This window comes from Megalops cyprinoides, chromosome 24 (genome assembly GCF_013368585.1).
Source record: "Megalops cyprinoides isolate fMegCyp1 chromosome 24, fMegCyp1.pri, whole genome shotgun sequence".
NCBI lineage: Eukaryota > Metazoa > Chordata > Actinopteri > Elopiformes > Megalopidae > Megalops > Megalops cyprinoides.
In genome coordinates this window covers 16,708,479-16,731,413 of record NC_050606.1, presented here as the reverse complement: position 1 = coordinate 16,731,413, position 22,935 = coordinate 16,708,479, and the positions used below count along the sequence as shown (strand labels likewise).

General features: G+C 45.0%; 3 protein-coding genes across 3 annotated transcripts in view; all 3 read right to left on the bottom strand.

Moving 5' to 3' along the window:
- The window catches only part of LOC118771435 (protein disulfide-isomerase TMX3-like), a 34,882-nt gene extending 33,904 nt beyond the window's left edge, over positions 1-978 (bottom strand). The window contains exons 1-2 of the mRNA XM_036519431.1: positions 904-978; positions 577-631 (exon numbers count right to left, since the gene is read on the bottom strand). Coding sequence (XP_036375324.1) covers positions 577-631; positions 904-937 — 89 coding nt within the window. The 5' untranslated portion in view covers positions 938-978. The remainder of the gene's footprint in view (positions 1-576; positions 632-903) is intronic.
- Positions 979-2,240: 1,262 nt separating this feature from the next.
- Positions 2,241-3,898, bottom strand: opn4.1 (opsin 4.1). Its single transcript, XM_036519198.1, has one exon. It carries the CDS (start codon positions 3,723-3,725, stop codon positions 2,241-2,243), a length of 1,485 nt encoding a protein of 494 aa, XP_036375091.1. The 5' UTR covers positions 3,726-3,898.
- Positions 3,899-7,707: 3,809 nt separating this feature from the next.
- On the bottom strand, positions 7,708-21,775 carry LOC118771285 (PX domain-containing protein 1-like). Its single transcript, XM_036519234.1, has 5 exons — positions 20,799-21,775; positions 11,566-11,657; positions 11,159-11,276; positions 10,528-10,639; positions 7,708-9,248 (listed from the first exon to the last, which is right to left on the bottom strand). Exons 1-5 carry the CDS (start codon positions 21,052-21,054, stop codon positions 9,125-9,127), a joined length of 702 nt encoding a protein of 233 aa, XP_036375127.1. The 5' UTR covers positions 21,055-21,775; the 3' UTR covers positions 7,708-9,124.
- Between the last annotated feature and the right edge of the window lie 1,160 nt (positions 21,776-22,935).

Sequence of the window (22,935 nt, the reverse complement as noted above, 5' to 3'; positions counted from 1 at the left end):
ACGTGCACAAATGTATCTGTGCAAGTCCTGCGCTAATATCTATGGTAATAGATATTAGCGCAGGGAATTAAGAAGCAGAAAAGCATTCCAATTATCTAAAAGTAGACCAATTATCAACTCAATCTACATGGTTTAAGTGTATTTAGTCTTGCTAGTTTGACAGTTTGCCTGTGCACAATTCTGTAAGCATGCAATAAATGTTAAAGTAAAAGTTAAAATATCAGTTTGAAGGCAAGTTGCAATTAATAACATATGTGCCATTTACACCAATTAGTTAGCTAGATGAAAGGTATTGATACAGTAGTCACTGCAGGGGGATATAAAAATTCCCGACATTATCATGTAGCTAGCAAATTACACGAGATGGTTTGCATCTCTGAACTCCGGTTGGTAGGAATGCCTTCAGCCTGAAGTTTTGACACTTTTTTCTACGACTAATACTGTTCTCATTATGATACGAAACAGACTGCAACAGCCAGGAAATTTAACTAGCCATGTCAGGGCGACTAGTAAGATAAATTACAGTGTGTTAACTAAACATTGTCAACGTTTTCAACTAACGTCAGCACCACTTACTTGTCATCGAGGTCCTCAACATAGGCTAACGACGTTGCTATGTGTAATAAAACCACTGCAAACAGATAACACATAAAACAACATATTTAGCTCACACTGTCAGCAGCTATTACCTAGCCAAACGGCAGCATTCTATCCATTTGAAATGAAGACTGTCACTTCAAAAAGATGCCAGATTGATAAATTAGCTGGCCTGCCAGCTAGCCACATTGTAACCAGCCTGAGCTAACAATCAGAAAACATTATCTGCAAAGCGAAATACAAAACTAAAAAGATCGTAACATACAGATTTTAAAACGCCGCATTAATGTTAGCGCAACCGATTACCTGCACAAGCAGCAATCGCCTTCTCTTTTGCCATCTTTCCGAATGAAAACAGTGAGCAGGAAATACAAAAAGTAAAGCCGGCCTTTTCGAGCATGCGCGGAAGCACACGCTACACCCTGCGGATTCACGAAAATGAATTCTGCGCAGTATGTGCGCGGAATAAACCTGATATGATGTGCATGTTAGCGGTGTACTGAGCGGCAGCGGGTCATTCAGTTTGGCTCATGAGATTTTACTCGATCTTCCGCGGAATGGATCATCGCGAATACCCAAAGTAATGCCTCGTTTTTAGATTCTGCCTGCTGTCAAGCTTCATTAAAGCCTGAATGCAACGTGAAGGTGGGCTAACTTGGAAGACGAAGCGCAAAAACCAATTTGCTGAAAACTACGAATAAATGAATTGTCTTTGTAGTTTTGGTTGACGCAGTATGGAACAATTTGTACTTATGTGAGCCCAGACGCAAAGCAGAACAGTATTGATACAGCCGCACCGATGCGTTTTTTTGACATGTACAGCCTGTCGTAACGGTAATTATGCTTAATTAACGGTAATTATGCTTTTTCAGTATCGGGGTGTTCCATGTGTATCAGCAAACTGGGTAAATTTAGCTTTGGATAATGGCAATGCAAAGAAAAAAATCACTTGTTAATCACTGTGAATGCAATGTTACGAGACTGGAGACTTGTAAAACTGTTTCGCAAGAAATGAGAGATAATCCATTTTAAGTGTGTCTCTTTATTAAAATGCAAATCTCAAGCATGGAAGGCCTTATGTACAGACATGGCAGAGTACTCTCAATATTCCATAAAATGTGAACAATTACATGTGTTCTATTGCAGATGTATAAAATTAATTAAATGTAGGCTAGCATGCTGAGCCTGCAAAATATAAAAGTGGCATTGCTACATAATGATGATAACGTTTATAGACCACCCCCACGGATAAGTGCGAGAAATGCAATTATAACGTACAAAGAAACGGTTAAGAACCCAACCATAGACTATCTATACTTAACATCAGTTTGCATTGAACTCCATGCAGGTGATTAATCATAATGTACAGAAAAACACATTACACAGCATCAGGTCAGGTCAGAGAATATAGGCAAGTAAGTTCCATATGGAACATGCATTTATGCATATAAAATCCCTTGTGTCTCCTGGCCTTTTATTTTTACAGCAACTCTGTAATGACCTATGAAGCTGAGGGAGAGAGATTGAAACATAGCAACAGAAAATAACATGGTTCACCATTGAGAAAGGCATTAAAACTGCACTGTAAGTTTCCAAGAGAACAACAGGTTGTCCCACTAATGTCATTACTCAACCTCAGTTGTTCAGTTCCCCGAGAGCAGGTAAGCTTTCCCGTCAGACTGAGCGCCCCCTTCTGGCACGTCTGTGTCGCACAAGACGGGGGCGACCGCACTGAAGGCAGGGTTGGCAGCCCCCCTCGGCCCCGCTGCGGCATCCGGCTGCGCGGGGGGGATGGCGGTGTCGGTGGCGATCTCCATGGAGACGCGGCTGGTGAAGGGGAGGGAGCTGACGCTGGAGCCGTCGGCCTCGCTCTCCGTCCAGCAGGAGTCGGAGTCGGAGGCAGAGGAGAGGCGAGTCTTGGCCCAGCGGCCTGCCCCGCGGCCGGAGGCGCCCAGCGAGCACTGGCTGGTGAGGGTGGCGCGGCGGGACGAGGCTCCGCTGCCCGAGCTGAACGACGAGCGCAGGTCCTTCTCCTTCACCCGGAGCACGGGCCTCAGCAGGGGCATGTAGTGGGCGATGGCAGCGCGGTACTTGGGGTGGGTGATGGCGTAGATGATGGGGTTGTGGATGGCCGAGGCCTTGGCGATGACCGCCGGGACGGAGTTCATGTAGGGCGTCAGCAGGTAGGAGTACCCCGCCGTGGCGGTCAGGGCCACCACCGAGTAAGGCGACCAGGAGATCACGAACAGCACGATGACGAGGAGCGCCACCTTGGCCATCTTCCACTCGCTCTGCATGCGCTCGTACGCCCTGTGGGTCTCCCCGGAGCCCAGCTCCCGCACCTCCTGCCTGGCTGCCCGGATTGCCCGGAATATGGCCAGGTAGCAGGTGCCGATGATCCCCAGGGGGACGAAGAAGACGAAGATGAAGAGGAGGATGGTGTAAGCCCGCACGGACGGGGTGAAGCTCATGTAGTCCCAGCTGCAGGAGGTCTGCAGCCCCTCAGGGACGTAGGCGCTCCAGCCGAAGAAGGGCGGCAGGCTCCAGCCCAGGGCGTACGCCCACACGGCCCCCAGCACTGCCCCGGCCCGGCGCCGGGTCACCCCGCCCAGGAAGGCCAGCGGCCGGGTGATGGCCAGGCAGCGGTCAGCGGCGATGGCCATCAGGGTCATCATGGAGCAGATGCCGAAGAGCGCCCCGCAGAAGGCGTAGAGCTCGCAGGCGCACTCCCCGAACACCCAGCGCCGGTGCAGGCTGGCGGCAAAAAAGACGGGCGACTGGGTCAGGGACATCAGGAAGTCGGCCACCGCCAGGTTCACCACGAACATGTTCCCCGGGGTGCGCAGGGCCCGGCTCCGGCAGAAAGCATAGACCACCAGGGCATTTCCCAGCACTCCTGTGATGCCCACTATGAGGATGACAGTGCCAATGATGTAGTGGGCGTGGTCCGGGACATCCACGGTGGCAAAGTAGAGCGGGCGGTTCGTTTGGGGGGCAGTGGTCAGGTAGTTGAATCGATGCTCAGTCAGCCTGTAGCTCCTGGCAGCCAGAGGTTCCTTAAACAGCCCGGTGCAGTTGGAGTTCCCTGGGGGGCAGTTGGACCCGATTCTAGCAGGATGCAAGCTCATGCCAACGCTTTCGGAGGAGGTGTTCCAACCACAAAGGTCCTTTGTATGTTGCGCAGCAGTAATGGTGAAGGAAAAACAGAAATAGAGGAGAGGTTTTTTGCAGTGTTGCTGGTCCAGATTAACGTGATGTATGTCCAAAAACCAACAAACCAGGGATCGTCCAGTGCCTTCAGTCCAGCAGTGACATTCTGTGCTAGCCAGCAGTGCAGCGCCTTCCCGCTCTGTGCCAACTACAAACAGCCCGCAAGAACATCAGCTCTATATATACCAATCAGCGTGTGCCAAGAACATATCGGCTGCTTCTTCAGTTGGTCTGGTTCAGGCTTCCACGTCACGATCGGGTCAATGGGCCAGCCGCTGGCGACAGTGTCATAACAGCAGTGCTGACCCGATAGAAATGAACCAGTCTGAGCAGAAATCAATGACCTCATTCACACAAAGGGAAGCCACACTTGGTGAAGTTTGTCATCCGGGGTGTTACACCTGGGGGGCTTTCTTTTGTGGTGTTCATAGAGGCGTTTTTATGAGTGTAATGGATCAGATAGTTTTGTCACAGACAGATAGCCATCACTACAAAATGTAACGCATGAGCGGAAATGAGGGGGGGTCAGCAATCTACAGGCAGACCTCACTGTCGATTGCAATGATATAGCGGCTCAATTAAGGCCAGACAATTTCGTCGATAAAAGGGAGCTTTTTTACCCTCAAAAAAGCCTGAAAATGGGTTTGCTGAGGGCATCTACAGTGTGCCAGATCAATATTGCAATGTGCAAAATGTAGGGCAGAATGTTTGTACCCCCAGGAAGAAACATGTTCTCTGCAGCATGGTGCCTGCTGACCTGGACACTGATGCCATGACCCGATCTGCCACGCATTTTATGTCTCCCTGAATCTAGTTACTGTCTCAGCCTGACTCATAGAGCTGATTCTATAACTATAGCTGTTTAAGTGGCTTTTAAGCCAGAGTTCAATTACCGAGGGGGGCACTACTGCACTTGCGAATCGCGCTTAATCCAAATTGACCCAGCAAATATCCAGCATGTAAAATTGTAAGATATGTTAGTCATTCTAGATAAGAGTGTCTGTTAAGCAAAATCATCATGTAGTGTTTCAGCTAACATGTTTCTTCCTTTGGCATGCTTTCAAGTGATGAAAACAGAAGAACAGAGAGCTTATTTGTAGGCTGACTCCAGTGGAAGGGGTCTGAAAATGTATTCTTTCAGGAAGTAAAGTAATCAAGACAAGAAGTGAGATGATTGGGTGGATGGCATAGTAATCATCAGGAGCTAAAATACTTTTGTAGATTGGTTTCCGTTTGGCTGACTTTTTCCCATTTTCTTTAACTCTCCTGAGTTCAGTTTAGTTCACTTAAAGTCAGTTCTGCCCAATTAAAATCAGTTCAATTGACAAATCAACACTGAGTTAATTTCCTTACCCTGAAGTTTAATTCACTCTGTAGCCGAGTTTTAAATGAAAGCAAATGAGAGCTCCACAGAATACATGAAGCCACTATAGTGAAATAAAAGACAGATTTATTTAGTGGCAGGATAAGATATACATGCCATTCATTTGCAGTTTTTAACACTAGTGTTACTAGAGGTCATGAGTTTACATGAAAAATGCACTAAACTGAATGAATGGAAAAATATAAAATACAAATGTAATGTTTGCTATAATGCTACTGAATGAAGGTACTCTGTCAACTATCAGAAATGAGGCATCTTGAATATTTGGTAGAGGGAATACTGTTTATCAATTAATACTCGTTTCATTTTTGGAGGGTGTACTTCTTATCTAGTGCAGTGAAACTGAGCTGATTTTGTTCAGTATTCTTTGTGAAAATTATTCAGGTTTTGCGTATGTTTGTGTTAAACTATTCTGCTTCATTTAATTTGACCTTTTGCGTTGAAGTGAGACAAGTAATGGACAGTGTCTTACCGGTTTCAGTAGAGGATCAATGAAAAGTGATGGTTCTCTCTTCTGTTGTCCTTTCACACAGCACAGCGAGCACGTCACATGCATTCTCCTACCAGCTTGAATTGCTGTTTTTCTCCCAGAGAACTATCTTAAGTGGGTTTTCTTTCTAAAATCTGAGCATCTTATCTTTAGATTTGTCTGTACAAACCTCACGGTGGGGCATCTCCTACAGAGAAATAAAGTAATTGACTGTTGTACCATTTACCTGCAGAGGTGGGGGATTACCCCCCCCAAAGAGAATGACTATTTTGGCATAGCATACGGCTTCTTGTGAGTGCCATACGAAAGAGAAGACACATATTAGCCATAGGGGGGCAGTATTGCACAGAAATGGATTTCAGAGCCTTTGCACTCTCTTGTTCAGCTTTAGCGTTACCAAAAAGGAAACGCTCTACATATGTATAGATTGTGACAAACCTGAAAAAGATTTATACTCATTTCTGTGTTTTTTTAGGTATCATTATGGCCATTCTAAGCAGTGTATAGATCCTATTAGCTCCTATTAGATCTATAACTTTGATGACAGTGAATGAATGGAATACATTAAAATGAACAGGGAGTCTACAAAGTCAGTATTGAAGTAATGTGCATGAGGAGACAGGGAGGTGGTGCAGATATTTGTTTTCTGAACATGGTGTCACCTCTGAAGAGTTCATTACTTTTCAGTTTCTTCTCACTGTATTGACACCATAGGTCGCAGAGGAAATTGGGACAGGAAATCAGAAACAACAGACCCGAGAATAAGTGAAACGTTTTTAACGATGCTGAAGGAGCCATGTCTTTTTATTAGAGATCCTTTTGAGTCGATACATGAAACACTAGTCACCGATCAAAGCATTTCACATCTTTATTAGGCTTTTTACAGAAATAATACAATTAATACAATTTTGATAATTATCAACATCACTCTGAAAAGTGATTATCAAGCGTGTTCACGGGTAATACAATGTTTTCTTTAAAATGGTTTTCATTAACAGCTATTCTGTGCTTTGCCCCATGATTTTCCATATACTGACTTAGGGTCCTGACACACACAGATAAAATATTTTATCATCTTTTGATGGTAATATTGTTAGGATTGAGCCTAAAAAAATAAATATCATCTTTCACATTTTATTAAATTAACACCTTAGTATAAAAGCATGTTGTGTTTATTTGTTCTCTCTGCCTACTGTTAATGACACACTGCAGTGGTCAAGGGCACAGCGTTTTTAATCTGTAGTTCATAAGCCTGGTTGTCATGATCATAAGACAGGATTGTCTGTGTGACGTTAGACGTGACTAGCTCACACAAACAGAGCAGGGTGAGCTCATTATTCAGGCCCTCTACACAGAGAGCTGTTGCTTCCAAGGAGAGCTACTTTCTGGAATCATCTGCATGAATCCGAGAACAATTTGCTGTTCACACGTTCATAGCCTGAAAGAGGACGTCAGATTAACATTTGTGAATCAAGTTGTTTTTTGTTTTTTAAATCGATGTATAACCAAACGTGGTAGCCTGTACCAAAAGCACATTTTTTTAAATGTCCATTTTCAGTCTTGCTGTCCAGTTTGTGCTGGATTTTCACCTTCCACCAAGAAACACACATACAGTTATTTCATCTGAATATCATCAGTCATGCTGCAAGTCTTTTTACTTCAAGCATATCTCACACATTCATACATACATATACTTACACTCTATATTTAGTGTACTTGCAAAGTATAGACAGAGAGAATGGAAAAACTGGAAAATAGTTTCCATGACTATAAGAGAAGCCTTCTCTTCCTGATACTGAGTAGACATAACTGCGTTCCCAAACAGACCCGGTTCTGAATTACTCAGAGAACCATGACTGCAGCTGGATACGAGGATGAGCAAATACTGCAGCTGAGGCGGACACTACAGCTGAACAACAAACTGCGCAGCTGAGGCATACACGACAGCTGAACAACAAACTGCGCAGCTGAGGCAGAAACTACAGCTGAACAGTATGCTGCACAGCTGAGGCAGGCACTGCAGCTGGACAGTATGCTGCGCAGCTGAGGCAGACACTACAGCTGAGGAGTAAGCTGTGCAGCTGAGGCAGGCACTGCAGCTGGACAGTATGCTGCGCAGCTGAGGCAGACACTACAACTGAGGAGTAAGCTGTGCAGCTGAGGCAGGCACTGCAGCTGGACAGTATGCTGCGTAGCTGAGGCAGACACTACAGCTGAGGAGTAAGCTGTGCAGCTCAGGCAGGTACTGCAGCTGGACAGTATGCTGCGCAGCTGAGGCAGACACTACAGCTGAAGAGTAAGCTGTGCAGCAGAGGCAGGCACTGGATAAAGGCCTTGACCAATGAGACCATTAACACCCTTCAGGTCAAACAGTGACATTCAATCATTTACAATTTTAGTAACTCCCAGCCTGAACAAATGCCAGACTCCGAAACAGTTTAAGATGAGCGGCAAGTTAGCATTTTCACGCCTACAATACAAGCAAAGCACCAGGTTTCCATTCCATTTACCCAAATTTAAAAATATCAGCTGCTTCCTTCTGACATTACATTTGTGTAATTTGCCTGTAAATGAAACAGCACATCTATACACTTCTGTTCCCTACAAAGCCAGGTGTATCCTCTCTCTACATAAAAGCGGGTCATAACTGAAGAGCAAACTTGTCCTGTGCTCAGTTTCCAGTTTTTCCACGTATGAGTGAATGCTGGGAACTGCGCCCACTCCAGTCACCTGACAGGCAACAGTCCAGAATATTCCGGCGGCCTTATCTGCTTAGGCTCAGCAGAAGCCCGGTGAAATTCGTCTGTGAGATTCGTTCGGTCCCCCTGTTTTCCTGTTCGCTGCAGGGGGGTGGTGGAGATCCTGGAGGCGGCAGCACGGGCGGGTCCGGACTTCCGCACACCGTGTGTAAGATGCGGCCCTGCTCTCCATGAGAGAATGCAGGGTTTGGAGACAATGAGGGCGGGGCCGCGGGAGTGAGGCACGTCGGTGATTCTGAAAGGGAGAAGGCAGCCTCTCCTTCAGGTGATGACGAAACACAGGGGTGTGGTCAGAATGGTGCTGTCAGCTGTCTCTGAGGGGACACATAAAACAGGTCTGCAGAAGAGACCAACACCCAAACCGGCGGTGTCAGTCTTTTTCACCGACCACCAAAAAAGCCACATACTTCTACCTCCGCACTCCAGATTCTCCAGGGTGCTGAGCAACGGGCCGAAGTTGTGTGTATTTCTAAATATCGGCGGCCAAGCTCTCATTCCGCATCCAAACGCGTAATACGGCCACGTCAGGGCCTGCGCAGTTATGCTGGTAGGATGCCCGTTTGGACCTCAGTCTGCGCAGCCAAATCAACAGTCAGGGTCTCTGCAGCCGAGCGAAAGCACTCGCAGCCAAACCGGTGTGCGCGGCGCTGAGCCAGGGTCCGTGGGGGGAGTCTGCGCGGCGCGTCACTCCAGGATGTCGGTCTCGAAGGGCACCAGGTGGTAGTAGGAGAGGTTGGTGAGGTACGCCTCCGCGTCCTCGTCGATGTTGTCGGGCTCGCCGGGCAGAAACTCCTCACTGTTCTCAAACCTGGATCAAAAGGAAGTACATGTGTGACATACGTTAAAATGTGGTCACGTTGAAACAACAGAGCAAATTATTATCTAATATTCACAACCCAATTAACAAATATCAAGTGAATAAACAATCTCAAGATCGACCTGTAATGACCTATAAATGGGATTTTTTTTTGAAAGAAGAATCCTCAACAAAAAGCTGTGCACGTCAAATATACTGCACAGGACAGCAAAATTTATAGTTGAAAAACCTGTGAAAACTCTGCAGTGCTTTTCATAATGTAATCATACACCCTCAGCTTTGAGCTCTTTACATGAATATTTTGTTTGTTGTCTTCCTATCTGACATTCTTGACATTTTTCTTGCACAACATCTGACATCAGAAATGACTATTCCAGCTCTCACTTCCCTCCCCACCTCACTCCCAGCTCATTCTCCGGGAAGGAAGTGCCGGAGCTAGCCACTTCCTGTGGGGAGGGACTCCAGAAGCTGCTCGCATTCTTGAATTCTAGTCCCAGTCTATGCTGCCTCTCCCTCTCCCTGTCTCTCTCTCTCTCTTTCTCTCTCTCTCACTTAGCACACCTCCCCCTTCCAGCTGTTTCTGTCTGTTGTGTAGGAATGAAGCTGACTCTTTTCTTACTGCGGTCATCATTAGGTCAGGTCAGTCTGCTCGACACATCCAGAGGAGGAAATATTACTTGTTGGCTTTTTTGCTCCTCTGCAATCTGTCACGTGTCAAGCTGAGAGTTTTGCGGGGCCCAGGGTTTGCGCAGTTTATCATGCGAGATCAATATTTTCACCCGGAGGAGGCAGCGGCCGTGCTTCCTGTGGTGTTCCGTCAGAATTCATCAATCCCACGCGGCCATTTGCTCTTATACCGTACCCTGAAGCACAGTCCATTACCCACACTGCATCAGTCAACACAAGGCCTGGATTCAGCCAACATTTGTCCTTTAAATTCAAGTGTTACTGGTTTTCAATAACGTTTTCGATTTAAGTCTCTCATAGCAGTATCAGACTGAGTATATTGATTAGCGCGTGAGTGACAGCTAGGAGCTAAGTGCTAAATGGGCACACCAATGACTGAATGATGAGATGACGCTAAAAGCTGCCAATGAAGGAATTAACACACGTTTGAGTGATGGGAGAGAATATGTTCACTCCTGAATAATTGAAATTGCTTTAAATGAAGTGAGTGACTGAAAGCAAACAGAGGAAACAGACACGCAGATCAATGAAATAGATCGAACAAACCAGTACAGAAAAGAGACTTCAAGGCAGGGAAACTCACGGGTGCTCGTTGGAGTCTGTGGACGGAGGTCTCTCTTTGCTGTGAGGGATGCTCTCATCATACACAATGGTCTCAGTATTCGCCAGACAGAACCCATTGGACCGCATGATTTCTGCGCAGCCAATCACAACCCCTTAGTCCACCCACAAAAATACAGCACAAATCTGCTCCCTCCTTTAACTTATCTACCACTGTGAGTTCTGACAAAGTGGAAATAAATTTTGGGTCATGGTTCGAAAAATCAAAATGTCCCTATATAAGGTATATACACAGACATACATTTGTAAGTGTATTTTGTGCAGTTAAAATTTGCTCTTCGCTCCTCAACAAAAATTTTCTCAACTCAGCTTTTTCAAGAAAACTTTATGAACTTCAAGTTGATTGAAATTTCAAGTCTCAACTACCAATACATGTGAAATTAACAATCATATTGGTTGTAGTTATGTACTGATTTTTTAACTACTGATTAACTACTGATTTTTATTTCAATAAGCAGCCAGGGTGTCCTTTTAAGTGGAAAAACCACAAAATATAGGTGGACACTTCATTTACCCCACTGGGAGTGTTGCCAAAGACTTGCCCCAGGGACTTACACCACATGAATCTGAGTTATATATGAGGGAAAACACACCTGATATCTTGACTGGACTCTGGAAACACGGCTGGATCTTGTGAACGTTGTCATTTTTTAACACCTGGTCTAAGGGCGATCTCTCGAAGAACGTCAGCACCACCTCAGACCTGGAATACTGCACACCACACATTATTCGCATTGGTCTGTAAATGGAATTGAGGTGTCTTTCCTGAACATGTCTGGGTGGGAATAACATATGGCATAAAACCCAAGTCTACTGCACACATGCCAATGTCCGTATTTGTGTGTGTATGACCATGTCTGTGCATGCGCATGTGTGTGTCTAGATGCACATGTCTGAATGTGTGAGTGTGTTTGTATGTATGTGTGTGTGCATTTGTGTGTGCGTGTGTGTGTATGTGTGTGTGTGTGAGAGAGAGAGAGAGAGAGAAAGAGAGACCTACCTTCCTTGGCATATTGATAGCATTCTTCAGTAGTCTTTCCACCTCGTTCAGTCTGGCCTCAATGTCGCGGGCCTCTTTTATCTTCACGAGTCCTGGTGAACAACACACACACACACATAGCATGAGCATCATATTCTACAGTGCTGCGTTTCACAGACCAGGAATATCCTGAGTTTGAGCTGAGCTCAACTCAAAACGCCCACCAACTGAACCCAGGCCTGTGACATTTTTACAAGTTGGAGGTCTGCTGAGTTTAAAGGGAACTAATAATATTTAACCTTTAGGTATCTACTCTTATGGGTTACGCCTTTAATTATCTACTAGGTATCTACTAGTATTAAAGTTGGCTTGTGAACTCCCTATTGATTCTTCTGTGGCCAGAACTTTTGAAGTATCCACCTGACTTTTTCCTTGAATGAGACAGCATCTTAATACAACAATCTTTTGTTATTCATTTTCAAAGTTTTAATAGCTCTGAGAAAGCCTTCACACTGTAAATCATGTCTCTGCTGTTTGTGACTGTGACCTCTTGATAAGCCAGTCCATCAGAGGGGAGCTCGAGACGGCTGACTTTTTCGTACAGGGCACTTTTTATCTGCCCCGCTCCGTGACCTTTGTCTTTGTCCAAGATAAGACGAAGGTTATCGCAGGAGTCTGAAAATGAACTCTGCAAATGGGCGAGGATTCCGGGAAAGAAATACAAGATGTAATTGCTGGAAAAGGGCGGTTCATTAGTCAACGAAGCAACCCTTCTATTGTCAGCGTGCCCTGACCTTTAGGCTGCGTTTGTTAAAATATGTAAAGGCTGCAGGTTGCACTCGGTCACCCAGAGGTGCACGCAACAGGCGTTCCCAGTTAGCACAGAGAATTTTTGCAGCTGGAGAAGTGCATGCTGGGGGGAGCTGCTTTTCTCAGGCAGAGTCAGATTTGCCTCATGTGGAGGACTCTGTGGAGAAGAACATTCAGCTGTTCCCCAAAAAACTTGATTGTTAATTAATTTGTTAAATATGTGTTTAAATATGTGTCTAGACGTGTGTCTCTCCAATTGCTACTCTGTCAATAACTGAGCTCATGTCAACCAATTGCAACCAAACAGGTTAATTGCTTCATTAATTGTCATTGCCAAAGACTAGCCATTGATTGACCAGCCTCACCTGCCCTAATGTGATTACTGGCCAGCTTCTCTGCATGCTGCCTACTCTATCTGAGAGGCCAGTGGGCTTAATGTGATGTGGCACAGAAGTCAAGATGAACTTGTAACCAGCAGATTTCACGTTCTACTCCCAGAATGTTGCTGTACACTTAAAGAAGGGCAGTGCTTCAGCAGCAAACATCCCGCTGTGTAAATGAATAAAAGTCACCACAGGGGTGCCTTGTACTCTAGTTTATGACACATGCTTGACCCAGGGTGTTATAAGTGTATAAACAGCCTTAATTGAATTGGTAAAACACAGCTGCCATATTTGCCTTGGCACACAAGGCCTCATGGTATTTCAGATGGCAGCTTTAATTCAAGGCTCAAGTTGGACCAGAACTGAGCCATAACCACAACTTATCATGCTGGCTTTGGTCCTATCAGCCAAACAAATGAACGAAAAAAGACAAAAAGACGGCCAGACGCTTGGTCCTCTCTTTCCTGTGTTCTTCCCCACAGCCACGGTGATGTTTGATTCATGCCTTCCTGGCTGCTCCTCTCTCCGTTTCCTGTGCGCTGTGAGTTCTTCCTGCATGCCGCTATCCAGACTCACTGCAGGCGACCCCCCACCAAAATACCAGGATGTAAACAGCACTCGGCCCACCAAGCATCAATGCATACAGCAGAGTCAACAGCAGACCCAGCACAGCTTGACTGTTTATCAGCCCCATGGAATCAAAGGCTATTGTACTATTCAGAACAGCAGATTATATCTGTCAGTGAGTGACATCATGCTAACATGATAAACCAGGGTCCCAACTGACAAGGCCTCTGCATTATATTATAGTGCTGACTTGCAGAGTGATATCTCCATGTTATCGTCAACTTACATTCAAATTTAAAAGTTGGACACTAAGTCACCAAAGCGTATGTCTGTGAAACTCTGGCGGGGTATTTTTGTGATGAAGCAGTGGTGATGTTTGCTCCTGCAAGACTCCACTGTGGGTGGACTGCTTCCTGTGGGTTTGGAGCCTCATTGGGAAATCCTAGACACTGAGACAGCTCTGAATGCTCTCAGCGTTACCAGGCGCTATATTCTGGGTGTGTGCAGCTCGTGAGCCTGGTTTTAAAATTGTGTGGCTCCTAAAACTTTTTGGGATGACAACTGCACTCTAAACCAATTACCAATAGCTGGACCTCTCGTTCATTTTACGTTATATCATTGCAGTCCAATCAGAACTCCCTCATGTGTAACTGCTGTAACTAGCCATTAGTTTATGGCTAATGTTATCTCCAGCTTGCTGATGCCAAATTAATGCCATAAACCAACACAGGTGCTGAAAACATTCAATATAGACACAGAACAGACCGCCAAGCACTGATTCAGAATCAGCCAACCTGATGACAATTCCCCCACTGACCATTTTATACCTGAAACTGACCCAAGGCACTATTTATCTATGTTACTGGAAACAGATGTGTGTGGCTATGAGTATAAAGGGATGATGTAACTTCTGTAGCCTTCTCATGATTCAAAAGCACTATTCCCATCTAAATATAATGCTGGATTATAAATGCTAAATGCTAAATGACAGTAATGTAATAAGTAAGCGCTGAGAATTGTATCCCTACCACTACAGATGCACAATCTCACACGTACCTACTGTATAACTCAGTAAGCTTATGCAGTTGCTCCAAACCTACTGTAAATGGCTTGAAGATGTGCCAACAAAGTCATGCCTGCCACACAATGGCTTGGACGAAGGCAGGAGTCAGGAGGAAGCGGGGGAGCACCGTGTCATTCCTGCGACGTTACTTTAACGTTTGCCAAACGTTATTCCCTGAGACTGCCCTGTGACAGCACACACAGGAAGACTGCGCCCTTGGCTAAAGAGGGGTGTACGCTGACTCCCATCTCACCTCTTACAGCCTGTTTCCTCCTGTGTGACACATCGGAAATGCGAGGGATGGAAGGAGATGTGTGTTGAGTAACACCTAAAAATTCAACCATGGATGGTGAACTCACAGGAAAGAAGGCACTTTTTGCCTTTACGTTGCTTGCCTATGATCAGCAGAGAGCTGAAAATCATTAGAGTATCACAGTTACCATACCTGGATATTGTCCCTCTAAATATGAATCACTGATAAATGTTTGGGTTGATGAGCCAGGGCAGCACTTATGCTATAAGCATAGCAATTTCCAGTTTGAATGCTTGGACTCTGCTGTGTAGCAGCCTGCTCCTGCTACTGTCTATGCCATCAGTCCCAGTCTTTTGAATGGTTGATATTAACAAGCGGTGTGTATGAAACAGCTCCTCACCCTCCTTTCCTTATGAAACATGGTAATAAGGCCTGCACATCACCACCTATCATCAGACATATACACAGCACCAGACAAGCACAGAACTCATTTATAAACTTGAAATAATGCCAAAATTATGAATTTGTGTGGCTGTTTTGGATACTTTCCCAGCAGGCCAAGAAAAAAACACTCCGTCAAACCATTAGGCATGGAGATAGGCAGCAAAAAGCCTGAGCTTGACATTTGTCGTAACACACAATGCAAATCTGGCAAGCTTTCCAACTCTGAAGCTCTCTTTGCTGAATGATATATGGTCCATCTCTGTGTCACTGTTCAAAGATTCTCTTCCTATTGCTCATACTGTTGGAACACCATTCCAAAAGATGAGGATGACAGTCAGGAAAAAAAACATTCATCTAAAGATTGTGTTACACACATCAGGAACAACTGTCATGTTGTTTTAGCCGAAAAAAAAGCCCATTCATCGGAAGAGTGTGTTACGCATGCCAGACACAACTGCAATGTTGTTTCAACAGAAAAAAAGCCCATTCATCTAAACAGTGTGTTATGCACACCAGACACAGCTGGTATGTAGGGATGGACTGAGATGCAAATGAACTTGCACATATACACGATACAGGTTGCAAAAATTCCGCTAAAAATTCAAGTAAAAACTGACACAACCTGTCCGAGTTTTTCGTTTTTTCATTATTGTTACCATTCTGCATTATTAAGCCCTTATCAAGGGTAACTGCCATAGCCTCCTTTGACACAAGACGAATCTACCCTACAGAATCTGTGTGATTTTAAAATGGGGTATGACACCACCAGGCCACCAGGTTGCAAGTCCACTCTCCCAACCATCAAGCCACATTGCAACACATTATAATCACAATCAAAGGCAACCATCACCCCTGACTGATAACCAAAGATCTCTCACACTCTGTGTCAGTCTGACAGAGTTTGAGGATATAATGCTGTCCATAGGAATGGTGGGGTCCCAGCTACACCCTGTGGACCAGATCATGCAGTTCTGGTCCAGTGAGGATCAGTATAGTGTTGACCACAGCCAGAATGCAGGACTGTTGGACCAGGCGTTCGCTCCATACACCAATCCGCAATGATACCCATCCGTCCTGGCATGCAGGGCACTGCAGAGCCCCACTCTCCTCATGTGCAGGCTGCAGGATCTGTGACCTTTGAGGAAACGACGCAATCCATTACATCACCCTGCTGCGCGGAACAATGCCGCCACTGTACATGGGAATGTTAGTGTAAACGTTGCGCTCCGTGTCCGAGACGCAGAGAGCACAGAGGGAGCCTTTACTCATCACATGGGAGTGACACCGTGGGATCGGCCGGAGGACCGTCGACGCCCAGCGGTCTCCATGGCAACCACCGCAAGCTATCACTCTGCCTAATGCCCAGGTCACACCAATTTTAATTACGCGAAGCTTCACCACCAGCGATGAAGAAATTCGTGGCTTGGCAGAACCCGAACATGTAAATCACAGATGTAGCTAGCCAGCAACGGTCGTGGTAGCAGTGGGATTTTCAGTGTTTACTGTAGTTCATCGTGTTATCCGAAGAACAGAAGAAGCTCTTGCCAGTGGCTCTGGTCATTCGGTGAAACTAAGGGGTCACACGCGCCCGTCCACTCATGTCCTACTGAACAAAGCCATGGGTACTCACACAATTTCAAAGGTCAAAGTCCACCAAAGTTGAACTCAGGGCGAATGGATGGAAATACAACTGGACGAATTCTCTTCACTAATGGAAATGAATGGGATTATTAGCCATTCGGACATTTTTGAATGGGAGTGAATAAAATGCGAATGTTTTCTTCGCACCAGTGTGACCGTCACAAGTGTGGCTCTCTCCTCTCCTTAATGTTGGTGTTATGCTATGATTTGGAGAGAAAGGACCTTTACACTGCTCTGCACACCATTCAAGCCCAGAGGTCCCAAATGGAATCCACTACTCTAACCGCTACATCCTCACAACTCCTTCTCCAACTTCCTGAAGGCAGAGTTCACTCCATTAAAGCACAGCTCTGCAGATCCAAACGCCAAAAGCAATTTATCTAATGTGCCAGACAAGGCATCCAACTTCCAGATTGCATCTTTTGTGACTATTCAGCAACTTAAAGACCACTTAAGCTGTTGTAGAAAATACATATCAGTTGTTTACCCCACCTGCTACCATTTATTAGCAAAATCAAAATGGGGCATGGTGGAAGCAGTCAATGAGTCTCCCAAAATGACCCCCAGGGAAAGTGTGAACAGAACACACTCACCACACATAATGAGCCAGCAGCCCAAACCAGGCTGACTTATTAAGCTTGCCACTTCCAGCAAAACGCTTCTCCTGGGTGTCATTTTTCATAGACTCCCGTTAGGTTCCTTTAAAGGGCAGCCTGTACCCTGTCAGTATGTTCTTGGCTTACAGGTGGCATGGATCAAGTAGCGAGGAGACAGGCAGCAGTGAAGAGCAGAGGTCACTCATTTGGCCAGCCATGTCATCCTCTGATGATGGCTTCAGCACCCCCCCCCCCCCATCCTGCATGTTGGCCCAGCCTGCCCCATTCCATAGCAAAGTACAGGAAGAGAAGCCACGCTGCCGTGACGGCAGTGAAACGAGAAAACTTTCGGCCCATTTTTTAATCTGGGCTGCAATCGGATCACGACTCAAATTAAATATCGACCCCAGGTGGGAAGGCAATAGGAGCAGGACTAATCTACTTCCCACGATTCCACCCTGACACGATCAAATCCACCGGCTCAATTGGGCTGCATATTAAATTTGTGCTTCAGCTTATCCCTGAAGGTACCATCACTTACTCTTGGCCCACTGAGGCCCACTGCTCACAAGAAATTAGAGTGGGAGGCCACCAGTGTGGTATCACTCTTATGAGATCTCATCAAATTTAGCTACCGTGGCAATATAACATAATTTAGTTTGACTTGAATTTTATGACATAAAATTGATGCAATGTGTTTCTGAATATATCATTGTATTTTAGGAAAATATTAACAGATATTTATGTCAACTGACTGCACAGGTGACAATGTGTGTGAATTTGCACAGATTATCTGGGGGCAGGCATTGATGGGCTGTGGGAAACTGAAAGGGACTGAAAGGGGTGAAGTGTGTCCCTGTTTGCAGGTCACCTCAAAGTGTTTGGTGAGTCCAAGACCTTGAGGCATGGAAGAAGTTAGGTGAAAAACATGACCAATAACAGCCTTTTTACCATTTTTGTGAAAATAAATAGACCAAACAGAAAAGGTTTGGTACCAGGGTCACCTAACATACTTTTCCACCTTCATTTCTTTCATTTCTTTCCACCTAGAGAAGTCCAAGCTCAGATTGATCCATTTTTTCCATGTTGTAAGCCCAGTGTGAGCGTGACAGAGAGTGACTCAGTGGGTAGTCCAGAATAAACAATGGTAGCACAATGTCCATACTTCCAAAAACATCCTGCTTGGGATTCCACAGAGAGGCTGTGCTACAGTGTTCCCTGTACGATTCCTGCTATAAGAGACTGTCTAAGGAAACCTTCCTAAATGCATTTCACATTCGCTGGCTGAGAAGTGCCACAATGGCAGAGAAACGCATTCACACACGTGATAGACCCAAAGATCACTGTATGCCTGCAGTCAGTTTAATTGAACTAGGTTAAAAAAAATTCTAGGTAAAAAAAATCACAAACAATTAGGCTTTCTATCGAGCTCTGGTGCTGAGGGCTGGGCCAGTCTCATTGAGGGATCAGAGACTCAATTAGCAAGTTAGTCATCTCAAGTGGAGACTAAGCACAGGCTCAACGCCAGTTTATCATCAGCCAGGAGTAGAGGTCACAGCAGTAGAAAAATTTGGCTTTACTCCACCAAAGTCGGGGAGGGAAACGTTGGCCAGGGTTTCCATGTCTGACCACTCTTAGGCACACTCAGATCCATAGGACGCCTGCAAGATACTCAGATGACATCAGTGAAGTAGCACCGATCCTCCACTTGGTGCCTACTCCACTGTGGGGCACTGTGTGACTCGTGGTGCGAAAGACAGGCATGGGATGTGAGAGTGTATCAGAGGATATTGCATCCATCTCACTTCAGGGTTGCAGTACAACTGCTGGGGTTGCCAGTTTGAGACAGCCTAATTTACAAAGGGTGAGTCCAAACAGGAGTCAATAAATATATAAAGGGAAGCATCACATTAAAAGAAGGAGCAAGGATAATCTGTACTGCCAGGAGGGGCAGGGGCGTCCATTGCTACACTCCCCACTGAAAAACATCCCACTCAAGTTGTCCATCTCAGCGTCCCATTAAACCAACAAGCAGATCACTGCACATACCCCTGTCCTGCAAAGGAACGCTGTAACTAAAAGTATCTGTGACTGTAGCCTCTTTCCGCTCTTTGCGTTGGACACAAACGATGCCTTTAGTGTTCACTGCAATGGAGAATGGTGTCACATTAACACTACTGTCAAGTGGTTTGGGCTTTTCTGTCATCCTCTTTGTGTCATTTAGTGGCAATTTCTAAAAGAGTCAGTGCGTTGATTTTATCTAAATGTAAGGGTTGTGGAGTTTGAAAATAGTGCACCTATAACTGGCTGGTGGTGGCAGTGTAGCATGACAATTAGGTACATGGAGGTAACCAATAGCTCAAAGCCCAACTGAAGCACTCCTATTGTATTTTCAACCTCTGAAATGCTTCATTAAATACATTCAAATCAGGGTGGCTCAGGGTGGCTGTGTAACGTGGTAGGCCTAATTGTAGATATAAGTATGCACATTCAGTAAGTACCAAGGACTAGCTTTTTCCTTCCTTGACAAATATCTTGTCTGTCTGATGATGATGATAATGATGATGGCACATCCCAAATTAATTTAGTTTGCACGCTTTGGGGCAATACGACGACGTTACATGGTGTGATTTCTACATTGCTGAGCACGCGTGAATGAGCATTATCGTTTAAAATTATTAAGATTGAAAAATGTCGTATTAAACGGTCCTGAAAAAGTTATTGTTTTGATTCTGAGTTCACAAGCACCACTCAGTAGTTACAGGAAAATGCGGCAGAGGGCGACATTCGATCTTGTACATTGGCACGAAAAGCAGTTATCTACAATGGAAATCCTCCGTAACTCTAGAAGTAACGCTAGAGATTGACGAGGATAGTGTCAAATGTTGTCTAGTGCCTGCAGTGAGAAAGTAGTCTAGTGGGGTATTTAATCGGTTAGCCCAAAAGGGCAGCTGGAATGTCTGGTTTCGTGTACCACTCTAAACTACATTATTAAACGACTTGCCTTTAGATTGATTACACATACAAACAGACTGGAAGGGAGTGCAATGTAGATGCAATGATGATTTCATCTGCCTCCTTTAAAACTCCTTTACAATAATACTTTAGCAAGTAACGTGGAAGTTATTTCTGGGCGTGCTGGCGTGTTGATATCCTTGTAACGATCAAAGTCTGACTTAAATAATGTATCCATTTTAACTTGGCTTAGTTTGAGTGCTCTGCTGTATTTCGCTTCAACGTGCATTAGTTATCGATGGAAGAGTAATAGTTCCGCATTTTCTGAGTTGACCATGTGCAACCCTTCAATAGCAGATCAATTTCTCTCTGAAGAAAACCTTGAACTTGAACCAAATTATGACAGAAGTAAAATTCACACAGAGATAGGTACACAACAACCAAGTTATTAATGGAAAAAATATCAAGGCATCCACTTGTACGCATGGGCCACTGATCTGCGTGAATATACTGAGTTAACATTACAAGACACAGATACCAACCGTCTATGAGTGGCGACTGCGCCAGATCACCTCTGTCCTCGGGAAAGGATTCCACGAGTCTCTTGAACAACCTTCCCAAATCAGAATAACTCCGATGTAGGTAGAGGATGTTCCTGTCCGACCACTCAGTCCGGATCTCGAAGAACTCTTCTTCCTCGCCCTTTTGGCTAATTATCAGCCGCCGGATTCCGTTCACCCAACAATCTTTGACGTACATGTTCACAAGCGACGTGCCCTCGAAAACCGCAGATGCCATGCCCCTGTATTCAATCCAGCATTGTGGATTTAGGAGCTAATGCGCCCCCAGTCCACAGCGAACCACGCGTGCCCACCCCTGGATAGAAATGCCCTTAGCGTAGTTCAGCAGATGACCTAGAAGAGGGACGGTCCCTTTTACTTGATTATGCAGCGGTCATCCTTATCTAACTTCCTCCGTGGCAGATGTTTTGAAACGCAAGGGCAGAAGTTGTCCATCGACGCGAGCGCAGACGCACATTCAAACGTGGCACTAAGAAGCATAAACCGAGAATGGGGCAGGGTCAAGGAAAATCAAAAGAAAACTTAACTGCCAACCCCGTTTAGACGAAATGTCATAGGATGGTGCTGCTTTTAACTTTTTAAGAAAAAAACTTTAAGAAGAGAAGTAGCATTCGAATGAGTTTATTTTTCACGCACCCAGATGGATTTTATATGCAGTCTGAAAGCGAAAAGGAACTGAAACGAAGATGCAGTCACCGGCCAAAATTCCCATAGCGGTTTTGCTTCATATTTTATGCAGCCTAATTTTTCTCAACTCGTCCCATGACGTTATTTAATACGCCCCCGTCTCCTCGGGAATACAGTTTCAGTTTACAATTTCAGTTTCAGAAAGTCAAATCCAAAATGTGGTTCTTCTCAGGAGCCTGTTGAAAAGTGTCCTCCTTCCTCTGGTCGAGTTGTAAGTTCGTGAGCCCTGGTGCCGTCCGAGGGAACATCCAACGGCTTATTCTGTATGCAGAAGTTGTCCGCTCTCCCTCCTTCTCTTTTCTCTGTCCCTCCCTCAACGCCGCTAGTTGCGATGCGAGGAATGCAACTCCCCCTGGGAGGGCCAGGCAAAAACTGCTGTCTGCACTTTCCCGAAGGGGCTATTCAAGCAGTCATCGAAACGCATCAGATAGGCTGTGTCCTAATAAAACTGCATAATGCTGCGACAGTACAAACATGTTAACAGCACAAATAAACAAATCAAACCAGTACTGCCGATGAAACAGTTTGCCATCTCGAGTAAGTCGATAAATCTCTATGAAGATTTTATCAGTTTAACCATGACCACTTTTAAAATATTCAACAGCTGCATAATACACGTAGAAAAAAAACTGCTATTTTATACGTATGTGTAAAAATCTATCTCCCCCCTTTTCCAGGGGAGGACGCGTAATAAGCGGGTCTTTCTTGCCGGTTGATATTTCTCACTATCCCTAGCGTGCCATTCTTATGCACGCTAGCATCTGTTGGACAGTAACCACTTCTCTTGACATTATCTAAGGTCCTGGCGACGAGGAAAAAAAACGCCCGACATATTATCTGTCTACCTATCTATCTCTATCTATAGGAACACTGTATGTCTTTTGTGTCTGTATCCATCTCATCCGTCTGGTTCTATTTGTGTAATTAATGTATAGGTTGGTTGTGTGGTTTGTATTCAATGTTTACATTTACATTTATTCATTTGGCAGACGCTTTTATCCAAAGCGACTTACATAGGTTATAGTTCAATGTGTATTCAATTATTAAGTGTGCTGTTGAATTAAAACGAAATATATATGCTGTACATAAGACGATCTCCAGAAAATGGTTCAACCAGCCATAATCATTCATCAATCATTTCTTTTTATGTAGACTTGTTAAAGAGCCTTTTTTAAATGGCCATTTATCCCACATCGGTGGTTGGCTATCATGAGCTGATGAGTCAAATGCAACGGAACTTTTAAAGAACACCCACAGAGCCAGCTGATCGCAGTTCTCTGAATTGCTTAAAATCGTTCGACGCAAACGGACCACGCCGCGCTTGAACCGGGGCCACGGTTTTGCCTACAATGCATAAACAATTAGACGAGGCTGTGGCAAAGCTCGTAATCCCGGTTCGGAGGAAGTGAGT

What these genes read in the sequence shown, in the direction of transcription:
- opn4.1 (XM_036519198.1), bottom strand. Translation starts at nt 3,725, where the DNA reads ATGAGCTTGCATCCTGCTAGAATCGGGTCCAACTGCCCCCCAGGGAAC.
- LOC118771285 (XM_036519234.1), bottom strand. Translation starts at nt 21,054, where the DNA reads ATGGCATCTGCGGTTTTCGAGGGCACGTCGCTTGTGAACATGTACGTC. An exon ending in GAGTCCAGTCAAGATATCAG is followed by an intron (nt 10,640 to 11,158) that starts GTGTGTTTTCCC and finishes TTGGCTGCGCAG; the next exon opens with AAATCATGCGGTCCAATGGG. An exon ending in ACAGACTCCAACGAGCACCC is followed by an intron (nt 9,249 to 10,527) that starts GTGAGTTTCCCT and finishes CTTTTGATCCAG; the next exon opens with GTTTGAGAACAGTGAGGAGT.